At 56.0% G+C, this 25,413-nt stretch overlaps 8 protein-coding genes across 8 annotated transcripts; 6 read left to right on the top strand and 2 right to left on the bottom strand.

The window, feature by feature from the left end:
* Positions 1-211: 211 nt before the first annotated feature.
* W97_07492 (uncharacterized protein) lies at positions 212-4,500 on the bottom strand (the record flags this gene model as incomplete). The annotated part of the gene is made up of 4 exons (XM_007785361.1): positions 212-594; positions 695-926; positions 990-4,193; positions 4,237-4,500. The coding sequence occupies 4 exons, from the start codon at positions 4,498-4,500 to the stop codon at positions 212-214; spliced, it is 4,083 nt and encodes a 1,360-aa protein (XP_007783551.1).
* Positions 4,501-5,032: 532 nt separating this feature from the next.
* Positions 5,033-6,593, top strand: W97_07491 (uncharacterized protein; the record flags this gene model as incomplete). Its single annotated transcript, XM_007785360.1, has 2 exons — positions 5,033-5,242; positions 5,298-6,593. The coding sequence occupies 2 exons, from the start codon at positions 5,033-5,035 to the stop codon at positions 6,591-6,593; spliced, it is 1,506 nt and encodes a 501-aa protein (XP_007783550.1).
* Positions 6,594-8,386: 1,793 nt separating this feature from the next.
* W97_07490 (uncharacterized protein) lies at positions 8,387-12,097 on the top strand (the record flags this gene model as incomplete). Its single annotated transcript, XM_007785359.1, has 3 exons — positions 8,387-8,723; positions 8,964-9,181; positions 9,236-12,097. 3 exons carry the CDS (start codon positions 8,387-8,389, stop codon positions 12,095-12,097), a joined length of 3,417 nt encoding a protein of 1,138 aa, XP_007783549.1.
* An 880-nt stretch (positions 12,098-12,977) lies between these two features.
* On the top strand, positions 12,978-13,547 carry W97_07489 (uncharacterized protein; the record flags this gene model as incomplete). Its single annotated transcript, XM_007785358.1, has 1 exon — positions 12,978-13,547. The coding sequence occupies one exon, from the start codon at positions 12,978-12,980 to the stop codon at positions 13,545-13,547; it is 570 nt and encodes a 189-aa protein (XP_007783548.1).
* A 1,003-nt stretch (positions 13,548-14,550) lies between these two features.
* W97_07488 (uncharacterized protein) lies at positions 14,551-16,329 on the top strand (the record flags this gene model as incomplete). Its single annotated transcript, XM_007785357.1, has 4 exons — positions 14,551-15,417; positions 15,467-15,554; positions 15,623-16,186; positions 16,274-16,329. The coding sequence occupies 4 exons, from the start codon at positions 14,551-14,553 to the stop codon at positions 16,327-16,329; spliced, it is 1,575 nt and encodes a 524-aa protein (XP_007783547.1).
* Positions 16,330-17,774: 1,445 nt separating this feature from the next.
* W97_07487 (uncharacterized protein) lies at positions 17,775-19,092 on the top strand (the record flags this gene model as incomplete). Its single annotated transcript, XM_007785356.1, has 2 exons — positions 17,775-17,927; positions 17,980-19,092. 2 exons carry the CDS (start codon positions 17,775-17,777, stop codon positions 19,090-19,092), a joined length of 1,266 nt encoding a protein of 421 aa, XP_007783546.1.
* Positions 19,093-20,192: 1,100 nt separating this feature from the next.
* Positions 20,193-22,135, bottom strand: W97_07486 (uncharacterized protein; the record flags this gene model as incomplete). Its single annotated transcript, XM_007785355.1, has 7 exons — positions 20,193-20,882; positions 20,936-21,408; positions 21,467-21,520; positions 21,574-21,602; positions 21,659-21,772; positions 21,830-21,900; positions 21,965-22,135. The coding sequence occupies 7 exons, from the start codon at positions 22,133-22,135 to the stop codon at positions 20,193-20,195; spliced, it is 1,602 nt and encodes a 533-aa protein (XP_007783545.1).
* A 1,086-nt stretch (positions 22,136-23,221) lies between these two features.
* Positions 23,222-24,605, top strand: W97_07485 (uncharacterized protein; the record flags this gene model as incomplete). The annotated part of the gene is made up of 5 exons (XM_007785354.1): positions 23,222-23,410; positions 23,471-23,575; positions 23,654-23,890; positions 23,962-24,104; positions 24,161-24,605. 5 exons carry the CDS (start codon positions 23,222-23,224, stop codon positions 24,603-24,605), a joined length of 1,119 nt encoding a protein of 372 aa, XP_007783544.1.
* Between the last annotated feature and the right edge of the window lie 808 nt (positions 24,606-25,413).

Below are 25,413 nucleotides of genomic sequence, written 5' to 3'. Positions count from 1 at the left end.
TTCTCTACCAAGGCCAATACTCTACCTTCCTCGCACGTGATACCCAAATCCAAGAGACGCCACAAGTGCTCGCTCGAACGCAGCACGCCCAAAAAACTCCGACTGCGCTTTTTGTCTTCTCCCCAGCATCCCCAATCCCATCCACCTCTGCCTCCACACGGACACCCAGCCACGACAGCAAGCAGCACATCCAGCATCCAGCACCCAGCTTTCAACCCCTCAAACACGCCTCCACCGCCTCTCTCACCCCCCTCGCCCTCTCCACCCCAATCTCATCCAAAACCCCCGCCCCCAGCACAACCCCCAACGTCTCACTAACAGCAACACAATTCTCGACGCCTCCCAGCGCGGGTCCCCCTTGTCTCAGACTCTCCTCTAACCATCGCTGGGCGACATAAACGATGTTCTCAGCCGGGTACCGCCGCGCGCGGCCCATGAAGGGCGCTTCCTCGTTGTAGAAGAGGGACTCAAGCACCGAGATGAGGGTTTCGTGGGGCACACCGAGGGAGAGGAGGAGCTCGGTGGGCCAATTCAAAGGCGCCATGGAACGCTGATGCGTGTATGCGTAGCGGGATAGGAGGGGGAGGACGAGTGCTGTTTCTGTCGTTAGTATCCTCTACCCTCCTCAAAAAAAACCACCAGGAGATTGGGGAGGCAGGGACTATCGGGGAAGGGATGTGGAGGGGGGCCTTACATATATCAAATACAGATTCGGACAGGTGCACACGTCGGCCAAGACTCCTAACCCGCTCGGCGACGACTTCATACGGCTTCGCCTCGCCCGCAGCCGTGGCCTCATCGTGCAGCTGTTGGATCCAGTTCTGCCACGTTGCGCGGATGTCGGCTTTCTCGCGATGGTCGGCCGCGTGGTAGATCAGGAGGCAGATGTCGTAGTAGCCGGCTTGGTCGGCGTAGTCTTCGAAGAGCTGCGGTCGCAAAGAGTCAGTTGTGTGTCAAGAACGCGGGCAGTGGAACAGGGGATGCCTTACGGTTTGCAAAGGCAGGATCTGCCCGCTTAGGGATTTCACAATCTCCTCCCGCCGCTCGGGCGTCGCGCGAGCATCGTCGCGCAGTCGAGTAAGGATGTCTTCTTGGATGTTGGCCACATCGAGCAGGTCCGACACTTCGCGCGTCAGTTCCTGCCGCGACTGCCTCGACAGCCGCACATCGCCCATCCCCGTGATCCGCGTCGATGCATTCGTCTTCGCGCGACTGAGATACTCGATGCGGTCCTGCAAGCTCAGGTCAAAGCTGCTCTTCGCCAGCTGCAGCTGCACAGTCGCGGCTTCAAAGAAGCTATGATGGCGTGCATAGTAGCGACACAGCAGTTCCGCGTCTCTGGCGTTGTCGTGCGCTTTGCGCTGCAGGTAGGTGATGATGTAAGGTGACTCGATTTCGAGCAGGCGGTCGAATTTCTCTTGGTGCAGGTACCAGTCGTAGAGGTAGGTGTGGAATACTTCATCTTCGGAGCTGTTGATCTGCTCGTAGGCCTCGTCTCGCCGCCGGGCTACCGCGGAGTACTGTCCGTCTGCATCGGGGGGAGCTTGCTGGCTGGCTTCGTCGACCTTGTTGATGACTGCGCAGATGAGGTCGTAGCAGCGCGCTCTGCTCTCGTATGCCTCTTTTCGCGGATCCTGCTCGGGACGACCGTCGTTGAGCCAGCTCAGAGCGCGGTTGCCTCGATCCCGTTGTTGCGCGACCTGCAGCGCGAGCCGGATCGCGCCAGCGTAAAAAGCCATTGAGATGTAGGCATTCACTGCGTCCTGCAGATTCCGCATCGACAAGCTCGCCGCCACCTTTTCGAACTGCCGGAGACTCTCATTTAGCTGCGCGCGGCCTGTTTCAGAGGTTGCGCCCGTCTCGGCGGCTCTGTTGAGTTGCTCCTGCGCCTTGAAGATGACCACATCGTCGGCGCTGCAGAAGCTCCCGCATCGCCGGCGTAGCGACTCGGCTACGGTTTCGACGTTGGATCCTTTCTTGATGTTTCGGTCCACTATCGCTTTGACGAGCTCGCGCGCTAGGTTGGCTCCTGCCTCGCTGCAGAAGAGACCCTCGAACGTGAGCTGTCGGACCTGTTGCCGCACCGTGTCGTTGAGGGAGAATATGACCTCGTCGACGCGCTCGTCGGCCAAAACGAGCACGAAGGATATGCCTTCGATGATGTTGGAGATCAGGCGCACCAAGGAGGTAAGCGCCACATGCTCCCCCTGCAAGGCGACCTCTTCCTGCCGGTTTACGACACGCCCGAGCGCGTCCGAGCCCGCCAGTCCGTCGATGAAGGTCTTGTTGGCATCCAGGAATTCTTGCAGCCGTGTGAGATCGTGTTGCACTTTTCGCAGCTTGTCCAGAGGCACTGTCGGTGTCACGGTGAGGCCACCAGTAGGCGTTACGGCTTCCTTGAGAATCGGTTCCTTCCATACTGACCGCACCAGTCGTGAGATGTAGAGCGCCAGACCATCGTGTCGAGGCGACGGCTGCACCCTGTCAACCGCCGAGGCCCCCTGGTCGAGGAGCGAGTTCTCGTTTATCGTTGCCTTGCCGCCATGCTCGATGAATATCCGTCGAGCGTGCTCTAACACATCGTTATCCGCGACCTGGGTGCCTCGATACTCCGGATTCACATCGGAACCTTGACCGCAAGCGACGGCTAGCGCAGTTGCCGCTGTCTCTACCCGCCCATACACTCGCAGAAAGTTCTTGACTTCGCCTTCCACGCCCTCTTGCCCTCCGCCGCTGTGTCGGATCATGGAAGCGAACATGTCCACCAATCGTCGGCGGCGCATGGTGTGAATTCCATTATTAGTCAGAATTGCGATTTCGCTCGTCGTAGTGTCGAACTGCACGGCCAATTCGTTGCCAAACCCCGGTGGCGTGCGAGCGGCGGCGAACGGCTTCGTCACAAGTCCAATGTCTGCCATTACACTGCCGAGCGGGATCCACGAGGCTTGCTCAACGAACCTTGTCAGCTGCGTTGACTCCTGCGGTCGAGCGATCCGTCCGGTATCTGGAGCTGAGACGAATAGAGTGTCGTTGTCACGCTGCTGACTCCTTTGCACAAAGCAGAAAAAGTATCCAGGCGGGAACCGAGCAGCAGCCCGGGACAAGACAAGCGATCTCGAATTGGTGTCGGCCGCCGGCCCGCCTTGGTAGCTGGTTACCTGCGTCGACGAACCCTGCGTGGGTGACTGGGCAGGGTTTCTGTCTCCGGGCGGGAATTTGACATGGTGTACCTGCATGCTCGTAGGGGCTGCAGATGCGTCGTTGGTGTAGTAAGATGTTGTCGCACTGAAGAAGATTCGGCAGCCGGTGGAAGTAACTGCCATCAGATTGATCCTCGATGCTTCAGTGGACGAGATCGGATTGATGGAGACAATCTTCACGCCCTGCCCCAACAGCTCCGTTCGTTGAATCATATGTGACATTTGGGTCCGAAAATCTGATAATCTTCTGGTAAGCGCGAGGTCTAGCGTATTGGGGGGCTTCATATGGAACACTCGAATGGTCGACTCAGACGAGAGGGTGTAAAGCAGCTTGCGGGTGTCGTCGACTGCCATCTGCACCACGTGCTCGGGTGGTCCCTTGTGTCCGAAAGAGATGCTAGGCACGACAGCCGAGATCCCTTTAGTGACATGGTTGACCTTTCCGCACCGATTGGCGAACCACTTCTCCTCTTGCTGATAAGTCAACTCATACACATCGTCCGACGTGCGTCCGCCGAAGAAGATCCTGCCGGTGTCTCTCGAGCCCTCTATACAGCTGACGTCGATGCCTTTGATAGGCACTTGCATTCGCGTCTGATACAGCGAGACACCATGGACGCCTTCCGGCCCCCGCTGAGAAGCGACGCCTATGAGGATGATCTCGGAAGTGGTCGCTACCACCAAAAGATGCGTGATCTGGTCCACAAAGACTTTCGGGCGCGGAACAACCAGTCTCACCGCCGTAATGTTATTTGGCTGCTCCTCGAAACCGATTAGCTCCGGGTTCGGATGCGTGTAGTCCCATAGGTAGAGCGCGTTGTCTATCGTGACCCAAGCGTGATTGAGCTCTGCGAAAAGGCCCATCATAGTCGACACCTGCGCGCGATTGTACTGCTCAAAGATTCGATCTGGGATCTCGTAGGTCTTCAGCCTCTGGAACGGTGCCCACGCTGGGTTCGGATTGATGTCGTAGTCGGAAGAGATGCCCTCTGTCTGCAGTGTCAGTGCTCGAATTGAAGTGTTAGAATCGGTTTACAGTACGGTTGATGTATGTATCCAGCGCAGGATAACTGGCTTCGCGCGACAGCGCATCGTTGATCCTCTGCGCCCCTCGTTGTACGTGCGATGGGCTCTGCGCGGGCGCTGTCGGCGCGGATGCGCCAGAGTGCTGGGGAGGCGCAAGCTGTCCAGGCTGCTGGGCTGCGAGCTGCTGCATGTTCGGTATGGTGTTCATTCGGAATATCGAGGCTGGTTTATTGAGTGTGGCCGGAGGCGCGATGCCGCTGGGCGCTGGAGTCATGGCGAATGCGCCGGGCAATGGCCTTTGAGGCGTAGAGAGAACGGAGTATGACATGGCGGATTAATGGGCTGCAAGGAAGCTGCCTCGCAGATGTTGGTGGAGGTCGTAAAGGGCGTTGACGCCGAGCGGCGCGACGACTAGGGCACAGCGCCTTGAGAATAATACATATGCTACAAGCTGCGACAAGATCGGAAAGGAGTCCAGAGGTGAACAGGCCGTGGGATGGATGGAGGGCGGGTGCGACAGAGGCTCCGTGAAATTGCTGTCGTTCCGGCCGAACAGCAGAGAAACAACGGACGGGAGCTTGAGCTCGAGCGGGCTTGGCGCGTTTTTCGTCTCAGACGCGGGACGCGGAGAACGACAAACCGCTTGTACGAGTTGCACACTGTCACTGTCAACCTGCCTGTCAACCTCCCTGGCAACCTCCCTGTCAGCCAGCTTCTGGACCTCCAGATCGTAGAGCAACGGCCTGCAACGTCGGACGAAACTCTCCTTGAGCTGTCTGACAGCCTCCACACCAAAGATGGCCGCAATGTCTCCCTCCAGCTCTCCGCGCCTTCCCAGCCCACCGCCGATGGCTGAGGATCAGATTGGGCCCTTGTCTCCAACAGCCGCAATGTCTGAAGACAAGGGCAAGCTTGGTGGCTTCAGCAATGTAGACCAAGGCGCGTCGCGGAGGATACGGCCTGGTACGAAGGCTGCGGACATGGCAGAGGGCCCTCCTCTGGTAGAGTTGTCCGAGGTAAGCTCAATCCGCAGGCGCCGACGATGTTGGACGCATACTGATCAGCCCCAAGATAGACTCCGCCTTCCAGCTAACCGAGCACCTCAAAGCACTGTACAACTCCCACACCCATCCTGTGGATTCAAACTCAATAATCCCCATTGATCGGCAAACTGCCATCCGGCTTGCAGACCCGCCTGATGGCGTAGACCGCGCCCTCTGGCTCTACGAACTCTGCCGATTTCTCACCCAAAAGGCCAATTCCATCGTCGTCGAACTCTTCGCCGACAGCCCGCCATGCTCAGCGCAGACGTGTCCCGAGATGCGCGCCTCGGAATGGCAGTACCTCTGCGCTGTGCACGACCCACCGAAGTCATGCTGCGCGATAGACTACTGCTGCCACACGCTGGACTGGGCGGCGAACACCCTCACTTCCCCAAAGCACTTCCCGAGCAGACTGGCTCTGGGCACCGAGGCGAACACCCCACAGCAGCAGATACGGCAGCTGACAAATATCTTCCGACGCGTATACCGCATCTTCGCGCACGCCTGGTTCCAGCACCGTGACATGTTCTGGAGGATAGAGGGCAGGACAGGCCTCTACGTTCTCTTCAAGACTGTATGCGACGAATACAACCTAATTCCCGAGGACAACTACACCATCCCCTCCGAAGCAGAAGGCATGCAATCCACGCCCGTGGCGTCTGACCAACCGACCTTTATAAGAAGAACGGAGTTTTTGCAGTCAGAAAACGAAAGGGGTGGAGACTTGCCTGTTGCTGAAAAATCTACGACTGCCACTGGCAATACCACGAAGAGGCACAGGCAGACGCCGTCAGTAGGTGCGAATGCAGTTTCAACCGTGCCTGAGGAGAACGAGGAGGAGGAACAGCCGGCTCAGCTTGAAGCACCGAGAGAGGACGAACCGCCCGCCTATGAAGAGCCCTCAGACGAGGCGCAGACAGGCGAAGTGGAGAGAGATGGGCCTTTAGAGCCGCATCCCGAAAGCTCAACGACGGCAGTGGAAACACCAAGCACAACGGCCTCTGAGGAGGCAGTGCCGGAAGGACCTGCTCAATCAAGCGAGGAGCAGGAGACCGTCGCGGCGGAAGACAGGCAGCAAGAGACAAATGCTCAAGAAGAACAACCGCCCGAAGAACCGTCCCCTACCACTGCGCCATTGTTGTCTGCTGGTACAACGGCCAAGCCAGAAAGCGAAACAGAGGCGGGGGAACAGTCCGAAGAGGACAAAAAGCACGAAGAGCTCAGCAGTCCTGAGACCCAGGATCAGCCGCAAACGACCGACCCAATGGAACCCACAGCCCCTGCAGCAGACGCAAGCGAAGCCTCCAAAAGCGTTGACGATTGATCTGCAAGCGACTGTGGCCGCGGCAGTATTGGCACAGGTGCGACGGCCACGATAGCCTTCTTTGCGTCGCAGTGTTCATGCAACTATACCCAGCCAGTTGGCTTGTAGTATACCGCATTTTCTGGAGGTAGATCAGCATTTCTGGAGTAGCATGGCGTCGAGTGACGCCTTGGGTTGACGCTTTCGTAGGTGGCTGAGAGAAGCCAATGCTACATTCGTGCAACAGCGAATCCATCCTTCCTGGCTCTTCGCTTCCGCTATCTCGCTGCTACCTGCGTGATTTGGCCTTATGTGATCTTCTGGGTGCAGAGTAGTTGGCGATTGCTTTCCGTCACGGTTGGAAGTGGAACGTTACGGTACTTTACTCATTTTCTTGATTATTCTGAAGTCAAGCAGGGGTCAAAACAGGGGCCGTGAAGCCTCCAATTGGCTGCTAAACCCTGGGTTGTTCCTTGCTCGACTTCAGAATAAATCAAGAAAATGGGTAGTGTTCCATTAAACCAGCGAACGCGTCTAAGCCCGCTGTATTAACGCTCACCGGTTGTGGGTGAGGGCGAAACGCTTCTCCAGGACCAGCGATCCATACCCCTTCAACCCATAGCTTCAGTTGAGACGATACTGGAGGCTGCCGCCGATGTCATGCAAGATACGAGGTGATTGTTTCTTTCGTAATGAGCAGACTGGGGGGAACCTTCAGCGAAGCCATCGGATCCGTCAGGAGGACTAGTTGCAGACTTCAGAGAAGAACGACTGAAGCAGATAACACGGAGGCTGCCCATTCTCGCTTTGCTGAACCAATTGCGACCTCTGATATGCGAGCTGAGAGACAAAGTGATAGCCTTCCTATCTACCGCAAAATCGCCTACTTCAAATGTTCTTACGATGGAAAACAACACCACGAAACTGCCACCCTCATGTGCCCCCAAGAGTCCGCACGCAGCATCCCGCGTCAAGCCCCCCACGCGCTCGCGCTACGCAAGCCTCACGCTTCTGGCAGCCGTTTGTGGACTGCAAGAGGCGCTTCCTCAGCCCTTCCATGCAGCAACAGTCGCAGCAGCAACGTCAGGCGTCATCTTACGCGCAGGAACGGTTCTGCCCCTGCACAGCCTTCCTATCCTGCGCGTTGAAAATCTTCCTGAGCAGCAGATCCAAGTAAACGTCCGAGACTGGACGTCTGGTTCGCCCTTACCTAGCGGCGGGAAGGTCCCTGAGCCGTGAGCGAGCACGTGGCGAGCCGGATCTCGCCATCCCCCCACCCCTAGTTACCCTTCACCACTGACCGTACGGCCGCAAATCCCGCCCCGCCCCGAGCCCTGAGCCCTGAAGCCGTCAAGATTGTCCCACGCATCTCCGCGCTTGTCCACATCCTGATTGCGGCTGTGCGAGTCCAGGGCGGCATCTGTGCACTCCGTAGAGCTCTTAGCCTGTTTCGGCGTGTATCTCAAACCGCAGGGCTTGAGGTCGAGCCATCACCGAAGGCAGTGCACACATCATCTTGAGCATTCCTAACTTTCAACGCTGGATATATATGTATCTATTGTGCGCCATACAATCTATTGCTCACAGTTCCGCCGCCCATCACGCCCCAAGGGCTTGTAACACGAATGCAATCAGACACGCCGTAGTACACTGCAGATAGACGTAACAGGCCCCGGTACCTTATCGAACAGACCTGCCGACTGTCATAGACGCACGAAATCGTCTATACCTCACGAACCTCTCATACACATGCGATCCACTGCGGCGGGCCCGTGGGTGCTCTCGAAAGCCTCACCATATGACTCGACCCTGCGATGACGGCGCATGTCCTCTCACTACATATCGCGGAGTTTGGCAACCATAGCCTCGATCCACTCGCCCGACACCTGCCTTTCGGAATGGAGGGCATCATGGAGCCCGAAGCTGATTCTCCGATCAAAGACGACGGCCGGGGGCGACGGAGAACGAGGGACGACGAGCGCGGAGATGATAGCTCCGACAATGGAAGCGATGGGCAAGAAGGCGCAACGGGGTCTTCGAGGAAGCGGAGGAGGAGCAGAAAAGGCTTGGATAAGAAGTTTGAGTGTCCTCACCCGGATTGTGGCAAGAGCTATTCGCGGGCAGAACATCTCTATCGGCACCAGCTGAACCGTAAGTGTTTCAGGGTCCTAGGAGCGCTGTGTCCGATCTCTGTCAAAACAGTCCTTACTTCTTTCCTGTTTCTTGGTGATAACTCTTATCGGACTCGCGATGCTGGCACAGCGCAGCTCCGAGGGGTCCGACGATTCACATGCGTGCGCGGAGTGCTGTGAATATCGGACTCAGCTTTCTATATTCTTGTGACGTGCAAGGGCCCGTATAAATGCCAGGTACGAGGGCTGATCAAGTCAGACAACCCCAAGCAGATCTATCACTGCGACTTCCCTGACTGCCATCGCTCGTTTGTCCGGCAGGATCTCTGCGCTCGCCATAAGGAAAGACACACAGCCCGCGGCTCGCAAGTGCTGCGAAGAGAGACCTTCGTGCACAACATCAACCCAATCGTGACATCGGCCATGGCTGCAAGAAATGCCGCCGAAAGGCTTGGCATGCCTCAACACTCCCCCACGGTAAGGCTAGTCAGGTGGGATTGTATTAGCAGTGTTGTTGACGAAAGAGAGTAGGTCCAACCTCAGATGGGGGGCAAAGCGTTCGTTATACCACAATCGCCGGCGTCCGGCGCTCTCAGCTCGGGAACCCTGGGCTCAGACAGCACGCCCCCGATTGATCAGACGTTACCCTCACCCACGGCTGGCGACTTGAAGTCAAGACACTCGTATAGCGAGCAGCAATATGGAAGCAGCGCGAGGCTTTCTGTGCCAAGGAGCCCGTCGGGATACGCTGCTCTGCAACGGCATTCGAGTCTGGGCTCTCTGAGCAACGGAAGGTCGCAAACATTCCCCTCCAGTGGAAATGACTTTGTCCGGCCGTCACTGCCTATGCAGGCATCAGCAGGTACTGCCAGCGTGCAGGGCTTGCACATAAAGACATCATACGGCACGGCATCGGCAGGGCCCCCTCCGCCATTCAGCTCCTCAACACCCACGCACACTCCTACCTACCCTCCGCCCTCTCCTGTAGCCTATCACCCCCAACAGAACTTTCCGCCGTTCTCTACTCTTCCGCCTCCGGGCTGGAACACGATGAGCCAAATGCCGAGCCCTCGCAGTAATAACAGAGACTATACGATACCCACATCCATAAGTATAACCTCTATGGGCAGTGCCGCACCCACTGACACTCGAATGACTAATGTGCCGGATCCCAGCATGCTGGGAGGCATGACGCCGAATGTTGCTATGCCGATGTTTGGCGCTGGAGCGGAAGGCTTTAGCCGGTCTCCGTTTGCTATGGCAGACGACTTTACCGCGTGGTTGTTCAATGACTCCAACTTCGGGCCTTCAGCGTCCCCTATAGGACACCCCAGCGCCAACGGTATGAACCTGATGAACTCGCAGTCGCTCAGTATGCAAGCGCCCTACTTCAACTATGACCCTGCCGGGAGCGGGCACCTGCCTCAGACAGCGCCGGCCAAGCAAGTGATGGCCGTTCACAGCATCCTCGACATTACATTACCCGAATCTGCGCTCTCCGAGGAGAAGAGGCAGCAGTTGTTAGATCTGATCACAGGCCGGTTTAACGACACAGACCACACAGTGACTTGCAAGCAAAAAGAGGAGCTACTAGACGGCGACATGAACGACGAACACCACGTCCTCAGCCTCACCATGATGCAAACCTACATCAGCTCCTACTGGGCGCACTTCCACGCCCAAGTCCCGATCCTGCACCGCCCCACCTTCAACGCCACAACCTGTCCCCCGCTCCTGCTCCTCGCGCTCATGGCGCTGGGTGCCTCTTGCCTCGAGAAAAGCTACGGGCTTGAGCTGACGGAAGCCGGCTCGCAGCTCTCCAAATTCATTGCCTGGCACCTGCGGTGGGAAATCTTCATGAACGCCGACTTCCGGCCGCCGGCAAAACTTTGGGTCTTCCAGGCACTGCTGCTGCTCGAGATCTTCGAGAAGCTGTACTCAACCCGCCCGCTGCACGAGCGCGCGCACATCCACCACGCTACCACCCTGACGCTCATGCGGCGTGGGAGCTCGCTCATCGGCCGCTCGTCGCTGGATTCTCCGCCTGTCAAGGACTCCAAGGCCAGCAGCGCCAGCGGCAGCACGGCGGTCAACCACTCCGGCATCAACACCCCCGACGAGTGGTGGAACCGCTGGATCACGAATGAGGCAACTCGCCGCGCCGCCTTCGCCGCTTTTGTCATGGACTCCATCCACGCGACCATGTTTGGCCACTCCGCGGTGATGGTCGCGCATGAGATGCGGCTCCCGCTCCCCTGCGACGAGGTCCTCTGGTCCGCGACCTCCTCTGCCGACGTCGCGCGCCTCGAGAGCGGTATCCAAGCTGCCGGCGGGAGCGGCACCGGCAATAAACCCATCACGTTCCTTGACGGCCTGAAGAAAACGCTAAACGGTCAGCCTGTCCGCACGAATCCCTTCGGACGCACGATATTAATGGCGGGGCTCCTGAGCGTGAGCTGGCACATGAACCAGCGCGATCTCCAAGTCTCGTCGCTGGGTGTGAGCCAGGCGCTCGGGGGGCGAGATCGGTGGCGCGGGAGTTTGACACGGGCGTTTGATTTCTGGAAACGAGACTTTGACGAAAGTCTTGCGGCTAAGTCGCCCATACAACCCCACAACAGCAGCGGCGGCGGCGGCGGCGGCGGCAGCAACGGCGAAAACAGCCCCTACGCCGGCACTAGCAGCAGCAACCCTGGCGTCCTCGACACCGAAAACACCTTCGAGTCCCGCACAGTCCTGCACCACCTCGCGCACATGGCCATGCACGTCGACATCGTCGACTGTCAGATCTTCGCCCGCGCACGCCGGCTGCTGGGCCGCAGCATCACGGCGCAAGATTACGCAGGGGCGGCGCGGCGTATGAAGGAGGGTTGGGCGCCTACCGCCCGCGCTCGAGACGCGACGTTCTATGCGCTGCGGTTCTTGAGACGGTGTCTTGTTCCCCAGGATGATCATGACATGCGGTCGCCTTCGCCGTCTGCTGCGGCGGAGAAGGGCAGAGTTACGGGAGGAGGAGGAGGAGGAGGAGGAGAGGTAAGCTTCAGCTACTCCGCCCGCGACGATTTCCTGCTCAATAGGCCCTGGGTCCTCTATTTCGCGTGTCTGGTAGTATGGTCCTATGGCTACGCGCTCGATGGGCCGTTGTCGCCGCCCTACAGCCTCCTTACTCACGACGAACGCGTGCAGGATCTGCAGGGGTTCCTTAGACGGGTGGGAGGGGTCAGAACGCCTGAAGAGCTTAGTGGGGTTCAGAATCGGAACGCGTGTCTGGGGCTGTTGGTGCTGATGAAGGAGGTTTTTGAGGGCGCGAGGTGGGAGCTGCTGCATGAGGCGGGGAGGCTGCTGGGGAACTGTGTTGATATGCTTGTGCCGGGAGGTGGGGCGGGAGTGTGAGATGGATGGGCGGCTTCTCGCTGACGAAGGGAACTTGGAGTGGAGGGGAGCTGCGAGCGAGACGGGAAAGAGGCAGGAGTCGCCTGTTTGTGAGCAGTCACGCTATCTGTGCGGATTTACGCGATAGTTAGGCTCATTGTCTACGATGTTTTGTTTTCTGGTACGACAGGCGAGGTAGCAACTGGTTTTCTTGGGCGCGTTCAAGCGGGCTGGCTGGAAATGGGGTTGTCGGACGTACATGTATATACCCCTTTTGTGCGCGGCGCTCTTGCAGGATTTCAGCAGCTTCACGGCTGAAAGATTTTGACGTAGATATGGTTGTGGTCAGGTTTTGCGGCTATCGCGGCAGGATCATACAAAAATTCGACGTTGGAGACAACAGAAACAAAGTGTGTTCACGATGGTGTACTAGGAATGCAATTCGGTGCGACCGCGGCGACGATGGCTTTCTGATCGACATCCGGAAAGAGAATCCTAGGTCGCAAAGATTCTTATAGTGTTGATGAAGAATATCTTCACGGTGTGAATTTCGTCTCCGTCGCATGTGCGTGATTAGCGAAGATATTGTGAGGTGGTAAACTGCGGTTCAGCAACTACTAGTACCACTCGCAAAAGTCAACCCAAACTTTGGTTACCCACCCAAACTTCCTACGATGTCTGAGCGAAGAGAAGTTGATGAAGCAGATTTCGCACAAGCATATAATCCCACGCTGCAGCAGGTAAGTTCCCACCTGCATTGACTCTCTGAAGACTCTTGCGACCCAAAATCATCATCCCCAAAAGTCTTCATCAAAATCTCAAACCCCTACCTCAAGCACCATCATCACTCCCAAAACTCTTCATCAACATCACAAACCACCACCTCTCTCAAATCCTCACCATGTTCTCCACCACCATGAACTCCTCAAAGACCGGTCCGGCCTACAACACCCGCGCCCGCCAGCCCATCAAGCGCTCCGCACGTGAGCTCTACGCGGAAGGCGAAGCCCTCGAAAGCTGCGCGAAGCGGCCAAAGCCCTCCTCATCCCCCGCGCAAGCCGCGCCGACACCGTACAATACCGCAACAGCAACCCAGCCGCCGACGCTGGACCAGATCAAAGCCATGATGCTCACCTGGATCGACGCCTGCGACAAAGCCACGGCCGCGAACAAGCGGGACGACCGACCGCACATGGGTGAGCTGAGCATGGCTGCGGTGTTCCTGCTCGAGGCGAAGATGGCAGGGCCGTCGCGGATGCCCGAACATCTCCGCGCGCCGGTCGCGGGCATCTTGGAGGCCATCTGGATGGTTGGGTGGAGGTATTGTATTGACGTCGTCTCGTGGGTGCCCTGCCACGACCTGGGGACTGACTTGTTGAGGGAGAGGGTCATGAACTGGAATACGGGGCTCAGGCTTAGGTTGAGGGGTATCCGCAGCACGCCTGCGATCAAGGTTGAGCCTGAGGATTAGGAGATTCTCTCAGTCCTGGCACTACGTTTCTTTGGTCCGTCCGGGGGTTTCAATTGAATTGGTTCGTGTTCGTGGGACGGTGTTTTCGATGGTTCTTCGGTTTGTCGCTCGCTTAAACGCTGATACGTAATGTAACAACCCTTCACATGTACAAGATTGGATGAATCAGACTGTGCGGCGCTCTCTGGATGCAAACTGAACTAGTTCGACCTTCATAAGAGAACCGCATAGGGGACAAGAAGAAAGTGACACGAAAATGGGGTTTCAGGCTTGGAAGAGCATCAAGAGGACGGAGTAAGAGAATATTGGAAGCAGAGACAGCACTAGGAGAAGTCATCAATCTCTTGTAGTTAGTTGCACGTTAGGACATGGTTTAACAGAAGATCGGGACAAGTAACAAGGGGATCAAATTTCTCACTCGGCGAACCGACGACAGCCAAAACAAGAGTTTGCCCACGTGATGTTCCAAGCCGTTTGTTGCAACTACAACAGCAAGAAGCCCAAGATGATCTTTGCAGATGCTGGGAGAGAAAGGCGGCGATATCAGGCCAAGGGCATGTCGTGAGGAGTTTTCAGCCTCATCCCGGCTGCCGGCGCCGTCTTCAGGGTTGGGCTGCTTGAGGAGGAGTAAATGGGGAAAGGCGTGGATCACGAGCCGGACGGGCTTCTGTGTGGAGGCGAGGGCGCCGATGACGACCAAGGACGTCGGGCGCCAGCTCAGCCCACATGACGACCTGCACGACGACCTGCACCACCACCATCCAAGGTTGACCTGCTTGCAGTCGCCAGCATAGCTCTTCTTCTTTGCGAAATCCCTTCGAATCTGCTCAAGTTGCTCTATCCCGCTATCTGAACTGCCAGACCTGTCAGAATTGGTCAAAACCTCGCTCCATCTAGCCCGACACAGCCACCACACCACCAACCCCTCCCTCGAGGCCTGGTGCGACAGCAAGAACAACCAACAACCAACCACCCGCTCCTCCTCATACCATCAACAGCAACCATGTCGCGCGTAGGCGGCTTCCGGGCTTCGGCAGGGGATCTCGGCTTCTTCGAAGAGCCACCACGCCGCGCAGCAACAGAACGATGGGACCGCGACAAGTTCGAGCGCATCAGCCGCCTCGCACAAGATGAACGCGACGCCTTCCGCTTCGACGACCGCGACCGCGACCGCGACCGCGACCGCTTCGCACCACCGCCGGCCCGCCGTCGAGAGGTCGAAGTCGACGAGCGACGGGAAGTCAGAGGACCCCGCGGCCGCTTCGAGGAGCGCGACCGCTTCTTCGACGAGGACCGGTTCGCGCGCGCCCCACGCCGGCCTGACTTTCTAGACGAGCCCTTGGCAGCCGAAGTCGCCAGCCGTGCCCTCGCTCCTTACCGCCGCAAATCCGTCGTCGAGAGGGACGACTTTGATGCTCCCGTCGTCAGGCGGATGAGGCCTGGGTTCGCCCGTCGGCAATCCTCCCTCGACACCTTTGACAGGAAGCCGCTAGCTCGCTATGGCGAGGACTGGCGACCCCCCGCCAACGTAGACATCCCTCTGCCCATCCGCCGTGAGCAGTCCCGCCGCCGTCGCTCGCCACCTCGTGACCGCTACCGGGAACATGATTTTGAAGAGATCCGCTACCGCGATGTCGAGCCAGACAGAGATGAGGAGTATCGTGATGTTCGCATCCACAGAGAAAAGAGCCGCACCCGTCGCAGCCGCAGCGTAAGGGCCGCTTCCAGAAGGTCGAGCTCCAGCTCAAGCTCCAGCTTCGAAGAGATCGAGCCGGTTCGAGAGAAGGTTAAGCGCGGCAAGACGCGGATGCCTAAGCGGTTGGTGGATAAGCAGGCCGTTATTCAGTGCGGGTATCCTTTCGAGGAAGAGGTTGGTAGATCATCTGTGGTGATGGGAATTCGTGCTGACACGATTACAGGATGACTTTATCGTTGTCCGCCGCGCTCTACAGAAAGAGCAAATCGACGAGATTATCAAGATTAGCGAGACCTACAAGAAAGAAAACAGTGCGTCATCGTTGCCATCAGCTCATCCTCCGCCATTACGTGACGCAGCTACTAACCGCCCATTGCAGACCGGACAACCTACCGCTATGAAGAAACAACCCAGTTCGAAGTGCCCCCTCCTCCACCACCCCCTCCAGACTTCTTCGTCCCACCCCTACCGCCTCCTCCAGAATTCTTCGCACCGCCGCCCCCTCCGCCTCCCCCGCCCGTCCCCGTCGAACAGGTCATCCGCACCGAATACGTGCAGCCCGCTCCCCCACCCCCTCCCGCACCCCCAAGCATGTACTACCCAGCCCCGCAATCCGTGCGCTCCGCATCCCCCGGCCCGCGCCGCGAGCGCGAAATCTACGAAGAGCGCTTCGAAGAGTCCAACCACATCGGCGGCCCCCTCACCATCGTGCTGCCCGAGCGCAATCGCCGCAGCGACCGCGACATCAAGCGCGAGATCGCGTCGTTGGAGGCGGAGCGGCGGGCTGTCAAGCTGGAGCGTGAGGCTGAGGAGAAGCGGCAGCAGGCGCTGATTATTCGCGAGAGAGATGATTATGAGGTCATTGAGAGTAGTGGGAGTGTTGGGGGGAGCAGCAGCCGGCCGAGGGATAGGGATGTTGTAAGAGTGGATAGGGATAGAAGGGGTAGGTTGGCCCTTGTGAAATCGAGCCGTTGAGGGTGAGACTTTTGTCGCCGAGGGGCGGGGTGAGTTAAGGCTGACACGTACACAGGAAGAAAGAAACCGGATCCGAAGGTCGTGGCTATGATGATGGGGACGCTCACGTAGCGCTGCTGCCCTTCTGCTGAGGCAATTGGCAAAGGTGTTACCGCCCGAGTCTTTACGCCGTGCTCGACACTTCCAACGACAGCCTCCGTACGTCAAACCTGTCGGTTGAAGTCCTTGTCAATCACTGCCTAGATATTGGACCCCTTCGCTACGACAATTGGATACAGCGTTGGATTGCGATTAGCAAGAGCCCTCAGGAGCGGAAATATGCTGCCATTTCATCTTGAATCAACTCTGGATCTCCGTGGTTTTCTTGTTCTGCATCTTTTGGGCCTGGTCTATCTTGGTACTCCTTCTTTTTCTTAATACTCTTCTGTTCTGCTGGAATCACTTCTTTGGACAGGTCTGCCTTCGAGCTCATTGGACACACGATTGGATAGGGGAAAGGTTAAATTTTCAGAGCCTCTTGCGGCGTTGGCAGCGAAAACGGTAGGGTAGAATAGGCTAGGATAAGCAGTAACGACGTAACGAATCTCTTATATAGTATTTGCACGATCCAGATACGTGGACATTGCTGTTTCGTGGTGTGCTTGCCAACCGGTCAGGAGGAGAAGTGTTGAACATATTTCCGCAGCGGCCTACGCCTCCGCTGATACAGGCATCGGATGATGAGGCACCTTTCAGCCTGGGGAATTAGGCGCTTGAGGTAGTCAAATCGCAACCCCTGTTTCTGTTCCATTGCTTCAACCTGAAAAGACGGAGCCCACTGGCTGCGCGATAGGTCTCGGTCGTGCCCTCTGGCTGCTTCAGATACGGAGGCATAGGTGGATATGCTTGGAACTTCTTAGGCGTTGGAAGTAATGATTGCTATCTTGATGGACTTTCCCCACAGTAAGGCTCCGCACGGGTAGCATGACGGGTGACGGCCGGGCTAAGGCCGTGTACTTTGACTCTACGACGGCGCATGAGGTTGGGCAGCTAGCTCTCTCCAATCCGGCGTATGCGGATAGTGATCGTCAGTACAAGACCTGGGCGTCCTTGACACACAGCCGCTCCGCCAGCGGATGTCCGCCCGCCAAGTGCCGAGAACTTGGGCCCAAGCAAAACGGACAGATGCTCCGCCACCCTGCTCAACAACTTGTCCCCGTTTACAACCTTTACCCAGCTGTGTTTCGCCAGCCAAGATCGAATCATGGCCTTGGTGGGCAGTTGGTCGCGTGCTTAGGCTGCTATGAATAGGCTGAGCTCAAGTACGAGAGGCTGTACTGCTCGACTCGCATGTAGGACGAGCTTGGCCAGCGTAATCTGGCAGTGCACTACGGTTTCAGAGCATGCTTGCCAACTCATGGCAGCATGATGGCATTGTATAGGGAGGTTTTCTCCGCAGAGATAGCAAGTTTCTCTTCCTGCTCGTGCCTCTGCTCATTGCGTGTGCTCTGTGAGTATCAATCTTCGACGGCTTTCGTTCCAGCTATCATTCTTAGTCCCTCCAAATTCTAAGCACAATGCGGTGCTACACCTCCGTGGTCTGGATGCACAAGCCAGACTGGTATAGGTTCCTAGGATTGCTCATTGCCGTCATCGTGCTAGCCCTCGACGCATCCTCAATCATAACTTCACCATACGCCCCTACCAAGCACGGCGTGCTTCTTGCGGCAGTGAGCTTCCCTTATATCCTGGCATTACGTCCTCATTCTAAGATTGCCGCAGGCTATCATATCTATTATAACTCTCGTGTACCGTCTTGTCGGCCAGCGCTACTTCAGCGCCATCACCAAGTCCTATCCTTGGGTATGGGTAACGCCGCCACTAGAAGCACTCGCCGTGCTTCTCCTTCTCATCGGCTTCATCCTTGTCACGATTGGCGTGCTGTCACCATCTGGCGGTAGCTGCACCGCGCCGCGGCCATCGCCGGCCGTAGCTTCGACTTCGTCGCTTGCCGCTGCTCAGCGGCAGACTGCATTGCCGGAGCAGACTATAGTACTATCGTCTTTGACTAGCAGCAGCATGGTGGCCATACCATCTCCCGTTGTTGTCATCGGCGACGAAACCGATGACGAAGGTGACACCACGACGCCTTCGGTGCCCGCCACCGTGATCACCACGCCGACGTCGTTGGCAACGATCGTGTCCGCCGTTCCTCCTCCGTCTACTCCAGGTGACGATGACGATGACGATGCTAACGAGAGCCTCACCAACTCCGCTCCCACCACGCCGACCTTGTTGGCAGCTAGCACTCTCGCCGCTTCGCCTTCACCGGCTCCAGACGATGATGACGACGATGACGGCAACCAGGACCCCGTGGTGACTGCTCCCACCACCACGACGCCTACCTCCGCGCCACTCCCTTCCGTGACACCGGCGCCGACGGCCGTCCCCACTGAGGGCCCTGATGACGACGCCGACGACATCTCAGACCGCAGGAAGCTGGTCAAGCGGGTTCTCTCTCACCCTCGCGCCCTGCACTCCTTTTACCGCCGTCAATCTCAGCAGACCGAAAGCGAAGACGCACAATCCTCCAGCTCTAGCTGCAGCATCGACGCCACAGTGATCGCCCTCAGCGTCACTCTGTTCCTCTCCATGGCATTCTCTCTGTGTACCGCAATACGCGAGGCGCGGCGCATCACTGCTGAGCGCCGACTAAGTCTCGCCTCCACCATTGCGGCGGCGGATGGGAGCGCCGCTGAGAAAGCGCCGCTCGATGATGTGGAGAAGACGGAGCATGGGTATGAGGAGAGTTTGGCGAGTTCGGGGGCGAGCAAGGGGAGCTCGTTTCTGCAGAAGACGGCGAGGTTTGGGTATATCTTGGTTAAGGGGAGATGAGTTGGGCGGACGGGATTTGGTTGAGGGATGATTTTACGACTGTATACATTTGGTTGCAGTTGGTAGCAAACCAAGCGGGCGTTATGGGGCGGAGATTGTAGGAGTGGGCGATTTTATGGCCGCCCCTTGGCAGACATCTTTTTGGGTTTTCTTTTATATCAATTCACGTCACGATGGATGCAATATGGCGATATTGAATATCAATGAGACTATTATGATATAAGAACCGGGTTCACTATTTACTAACGGCTCTTTGTTGATTGTTTTGCTAAGTAAGTGAGGGGTTCGAGATCATGTCTCTTACTAGTTTAGGCAACAGACACTTAACAAAGGTCTATCTGTTAACAGTAAATACTCGCCTGTTGGGCATCTATTATGCATGTTGCTGGAAGGGGAAGGTACACAGTTAACTGAGCGCGTATGAACCCACTGAGGAACGCAGTATTGTCAATCGGCAGGTCGCGAATCGTTAATTATTTATACTGGATTGGACCGGTACTGGATTTTTAATACCGGCGGTACTAGAGCTAGCCGTTTGGAGGATATTCGGAGCCGCCGAACCGTGGTATCCAAGGTCTCGGCAGGTGTTCTAGATATTTAGTTGCGGGAGTCTTGAATAATCGCTGCCGTGATTGGTTAAAGGGGTCTTAGCTAGTGTTTATCTGCTCCACCATATAAGATCAGCTTTTAAACATGTTGATAAGGCTCCGGTAAGGCTGATGAGGCTTAATTAAGGTTAATAGGGCTGAAAGTCAACACTAAGGCGTTTTCTAGCTATATGCGGTTTAGACGGGGCTTTCAAGGGTCTTGCTTAGCAAATATACCAAAAACCGACGGTACTGGATCGTTATTTCCCAATGCGGAACAAATATATACTGTAACTACTTATTGACAACACTGGAGGAACGCTAGACCGCAGCACGCAGACAACCCACAGCCCGGAATATTTAGACAAGCCGAGTTCGGGGACTACCAGCACCAAACCGTGATTCTATAAATCGACAAGCCAGGGCAAGTTCAAGAGATCGATTTTCTACCTAGAGCACAAAAGGCCGTGCTAAACTCTCTCCACGCCCCGACGCATATGCATGCCCCCTTTTTCACACATCCTTCCGGGTATACTCAACAGGACCCACATATACATGCCGGCCAACAACAAAATAATACACCAAGGATATGATGATGACCGAGCAAAAAATCATAATGGTCCAGTTCATGGTCTGCACGGTCGGATGCGGCGCCGACGGGAAAAACAGCATGACGAAAGCAACGCCCAGGAACGCGAGCGCGAAGCCATTGATAAAGATACCCAACCTGCCGAGGCTAAAGCGCGAGGGAAGGAGCTTCTCGCCACGCACACGCTTGAGCATCATGCAGGCGATGACCACGAAATAAGAGGCTAGGAGTGAGACGGTGCCGAGCGAGACGAGGATGTTGAAAGCTATTGCTGAGCCGATTGGGATAAGCGAGGCGAGAGACACGACGACGAAGGTTACGACCAGCGCGTTGAGCGGCACGTCCCAGCCTGGTCGGATGCGCGAAAGGAAGGCGGAGAACGGGAGGCCGTTGTCGCGGGCGAAGGCGAAGAGTTGGCGTGAGGTGGTTGTGATTTGGTTGATAGCGCAGAAGAGCAGGAGGAGGATGACGAGGCTTGTAAGAATTGAGGTGCCGACGCGAGATTGAGTGGCATTAAGGAAGAGCTGAATGTAGGGTTGGCCAGTGGGAGTTGTAAGAATGCTTTGGATGTCACCAATTGTGAATGTGAAGGTTATGACCATAATGAAGCCGAGCTACACAATCGTCAGTTGTTGCGAAGCGGTCAGCCCATAAACTCGACACCTACAGTGTAGTTGATGGCGGCGGTAGTAGCCATCGACCGCGGAAGGATATACGCAGCATCCTTCAGTTCCTCGGACAAGTGACATGCCGAGTCCGAACCGATTAGAGTAACGACTGGGGCGAGTATACCGACTAATGTGGAGAGACCAGTGTTGCCCCATCCAGCATTGTCCTCGAATTTCGTGAAGACGGTAGCTGGATCACCCCTGGGACCCATAACCCATAGGACAGTGACAATTGCGACAAATCCGAACACGTAGATGATTAAAAATATACCCTCCATCAAGGGCAGCTTCCGGAGTAGGACGGTGTTGAAGAAGATCGAGAAGATTGTAATGGCGATCGTCATGAGGCAAGCGTGCGAGCCGGGCAAGGAATAAGACTCGCGATTGAGAGCGATAAGGCCTTGGATCTGAGCAGCAGGCGTGTATGCAGATGCACACATGGTGCCCTGCCATCCTAGAACACAAAGCCAACCTAACCCGGGTCAACCGACTGAAAAACAAGGATCGAAAGGGAAGTCGTTGGTACTCACCAACTATGTAGCTGAGAAACTTCTGATATCTCTTTGGCGCAAACTCCGAGACCCCTGAGATACTATCAGCCGCACGATTTGGCATAGGAATCATTGTCACAACGCACAATGATACTGTCCGCCGGCAGTTGGAGCCCTAGTGGAAAGGATGTCAGGGCTATAGTCGAGTTATTTTGGGTCACAATCGCTTACATGGAAGCCATTTCAGCCATAGAAAGCATGCAAGTAGCCATTCCTATGCAGCCTATCAAAAACATCCAGATTGCGCCAGCGGTACCGCCGTTCGTGAGGGAAAGAACGGCAGTGCTGTCCAGAGTGCTGGTTAGCAATTAAATGTCCCCGGCGATAGGCACCAAGGCGTACCTTAATGCATATGGATAGGTAGCCCCCAAGATTACAGCATAGCCGACAATAGAGGTAAAGCGGAAGTTGCGCTGCGTATGGTGTTAGTGCTTGCAGTGAAACTACCGACGAGAGGAGCCATCTCAAGAGGCTTACCCGCAATTCCTGTAGCTTCCCCATGCGATGCATGTCCTTCTGATCGTAGTTTGTTCCCAGCTTTTCCGCAGTGACCGGATCGACCGTCTCCCCGGCTTCTCCATCAGGAAACATTGTAATCTCTGTGGTGGCATTGCCGTGCTTGAGGTCTTGCAAAGGTATGCCTGACATGGCGAAAGTGTATCCGCAGAAATGCTCAGACAGGCTGGGAACGAAGTGAGACAGGGAGAAGCAAGAACAATAATCGCGGGGACATGGCCAGCGAGAAGAGAGGAGATGCAGATGCACTGTAGATTGACGCTAACCGGTTCAGTGGAACCATTGCATCTACAGGATGCACCTGCATGTCTAGAGCTGCTCTCCAGGGTCTTCGACATCAGACAGGCGGCACAGCGGCGCGGTGGGAGCTAGCCCTTCTACAGGATCCTCGTGCAGCCGGTGGAGAGTCTGCAGGTGGGTTTTTCTTTGGCGTCACGGAGCATGTCCTAGCTCAGTCATTGGCCAACAAGCAACAGACACGTCTGCTGAGCCAACCAGATCTCATACTGTAACGAGAAATTCCCTGTACAAGGCGTGCGCTAACCACCGACTGCACGAGGATCCTGTACGGAGTAGTGCTTCTCGTACGATTGTATGTTGCTGGACCCTTGACCACACGGGACAACGGGGTACTTGCGTGCCGATAGCCCGCTGAATGAGATTGGAAGGAAGCGACATAGCGCAGACACGGCTCGCGTGGATGGCGGGAGTTTGATCCCACCCGGCGGCTCGGGTCGACGCAAGGGTAAATCAGCCCGAGCTCTTTACCGCCTCAACCTCGGTGCCAGGGCATCGGTCATCAGTCGATCATGGCTGCCGGCGCAGGAACGGGAACTGTGCGTTGGCTTGCAGCAAATGGATTTCTTTGCCTGTCAGCCTGTCAACAAGCTCTGTCTTTCGACGAAGGGCAACTCTCGTTGCAGCAGCCTGTATCAAACTAGAGGATCGAGGGAGTTGCCCGATCGCCATGTCCATCTTGCGCGCCACACTTCCAGCTCCCTCTCATGTGCCTCTCCTCTGAGATACATATCTTTAGTTGAATGTTCTCAGCTCGCATGTCAGCATTGTCTTTGTCTCGCCTGTTCGTGTTTCTAGTCTTCACGCTCCACAGTCGTATATCACAGGCCAAGTCAAAAGAGTGTATCTAGCAGCCATTCCTATAACATCCCCCGACTGGCCTAGAATCCCTTCACCTGTAGTGCTCAACACGACCTCTACATGGCCTTACCAACCCCTCCATCTCCTTCCGACAACCGTTTCACTCTAGTTACGCCGGATGACTACCAAGGCTACATCTATATCGCAACAATCACCTCTCTTGTCTGGTCTAGCATTGTTTTCATCGTCAGACTCTTTATCAAATGGGGCTGCTACAGTGGCGATGATGTGCTTGCCGGTCTTGCACAAGTCAGTATCTCTCCATTGTTCGGAATGAAGGCGGTACATCGACTAACGCCTATGCACTAGGCGATTAGCTTTGGTCAATGGATACCTGTGTTTATTGCCCTTGAGAACGGGCTTGGAAAGAACATCTCCTCACCTGATAAGAAAGAACAGTTCACTCTAGCCGAGGTAATTTATAAATTGCAAAATAATTCGATTGACTCGTCCGTTGTGACTTATTCAGCTGACTCCGCTTGGCGAACACAGGCAACTGCTGCGTCTCGAATTATCCTGATCGTTGTTCTGGCTCTCTGCAAATCATCTGTGCTCCTCCTTATTCAGCGCATATTCGCCCAGCATGACAGCAAAAAGTCGTTGATACGCTACTTAGCCGGTCAAGGCGTCATTGCTCTTTGGGGGATTGCCTCTGTCCTCGCAATCTCGATACGATGTTCGCCGAATCATATTCTTCCCGGAGATAGGAACGGTCAATGCAGCGGCGACGTAAGTAGGCTCCTCGATTCTGGGCCTATCCTTTGACCGAATTATCGTTTGCGCTGCTCATCGCTGTATAGGTTCTCCGATGGAAAGTCATAACAGCATTCGACGTGCTCATCGAATTGGCGCTAGTGATCCTGCCCGCCTACCTCGTCTCGCGTGTTCGAATACAGCTCGGCAAGAAACTGGTAGTAGTGGTTGCTTTTGCTTTTAGGCTGCCGTATGAAAACCGCCTTCAACTCCCTGCACTTGTTTGTACACGCTAACCCTGTGTAGTGCCGCGGGCTTCTTTATCGCACATCTTACCGCGTATTCCGACCCCGCGAACCACCGCAACACCGGCACAAAGTTCTCCACCCCGATTGTCTGGCAGCAGGTCGTTATCGCATATTCCCTCGCTGCTGTAACCATCCCCACTCTAAAGCCTTTCCTTCAAGGCTTTAACACTGGCGGTATGGGATACACATCTGAGGCCATCATCGGGTCGTCGGCAGCCACCCCCAGCATGGGCAGTGGTCAACGAAGTGGATGGGGGGGCAAACAGCTAAGTTCCAATTCATCGGGTCTGGATGGGAAGATGCGTCTGCGCCCGGAACGTGCGTGCTATTCTGCTGACGTGGCTTGTAATGGCGTCCAGCGGGAGGATGCTAGCGTCATGAGTGATAATTCGCAGGAGATGATTATTCGGAAGGATGTTAACTGGGAAGTTCGGCGCGACTAACGGTTTTTGTCTATTGTGATGTTGGATACCATGTAAATTTTTTCATCTCATCGCGTGTTTTAGTACTACTAGGTCGAGATCTCCTTATGGGTTTATAATCGATCACTTGAGTTATGTGTGAGGAAAGAGTGTAGGCTCTAAGACCATTAGCAATAGCAAGATCCGTTTGTCTATGTTGCTCTTGCTATTCCAAGGCAATCTTGAACGTAGGGCCTCGGAGTCTGGCTGCGAAGACTAGGCGTAGCAGGGTGCAGCCGGGATATTCATATCGCGTGCCACTTTGTCCTTCTACCTCGAACTCACGACTTGCAAAAGCTTCTTGCGACGCGGGTTATAGGTAATGTTAGACGTTCGAACCTTCCCAGCCCTATCTACCATGACACCTTATAGTACGAGTTGTTTGTGCGTCTGACATCTCGTGTACGCTCTACCTCAATTCTACCCGAGCTGAGGGAGCGTGGCCAGCCCGCACTGGGAGACCCTTGTATTGTCAAGGCGCTGCCGCACGGCTCGGCGGATCGGCCCGACCCGTCAACCCGCTCCGGCGCAACACCGCGCGCCCCATAACGTCGACCAGGGGGTTCTGCAAAACCTAGGCCCTCTGTTTTGGTGCGCCGGTCACATTCTTGCCCAGACAAGCGCTTTGCTCGACAAGTCAAGACCCCAGTCTTATCGCGTTAGATCTTGCAGAACCCTGTGTATTGCAGAACCCCCTGGTCGACGTGAGACATGCGCACCTCGTGAAAGCACATACCTAGGTAGCAATTTGATCGATTACCAGCTTGAAACCCTTGCGCAAATAGTGTCG

The sequence above is a fragment of the Coniosporium apollinis genome (assembly GCF_000281105.1).
Source record: "Coniosporium apollinis CBS 100218 chromosome Unknown supercont1.41, whole genome shotgun sequence".
NCBI classification, from domain to species: domain Eukaryota; kingdom Fungi; phylum Ascomycota; class Dothideomycetes; genus Coniosporium; species Coniosporium apollinis.
This window is presented reverse-complemented; position numbering and strand designations above follow the sequence as displayed.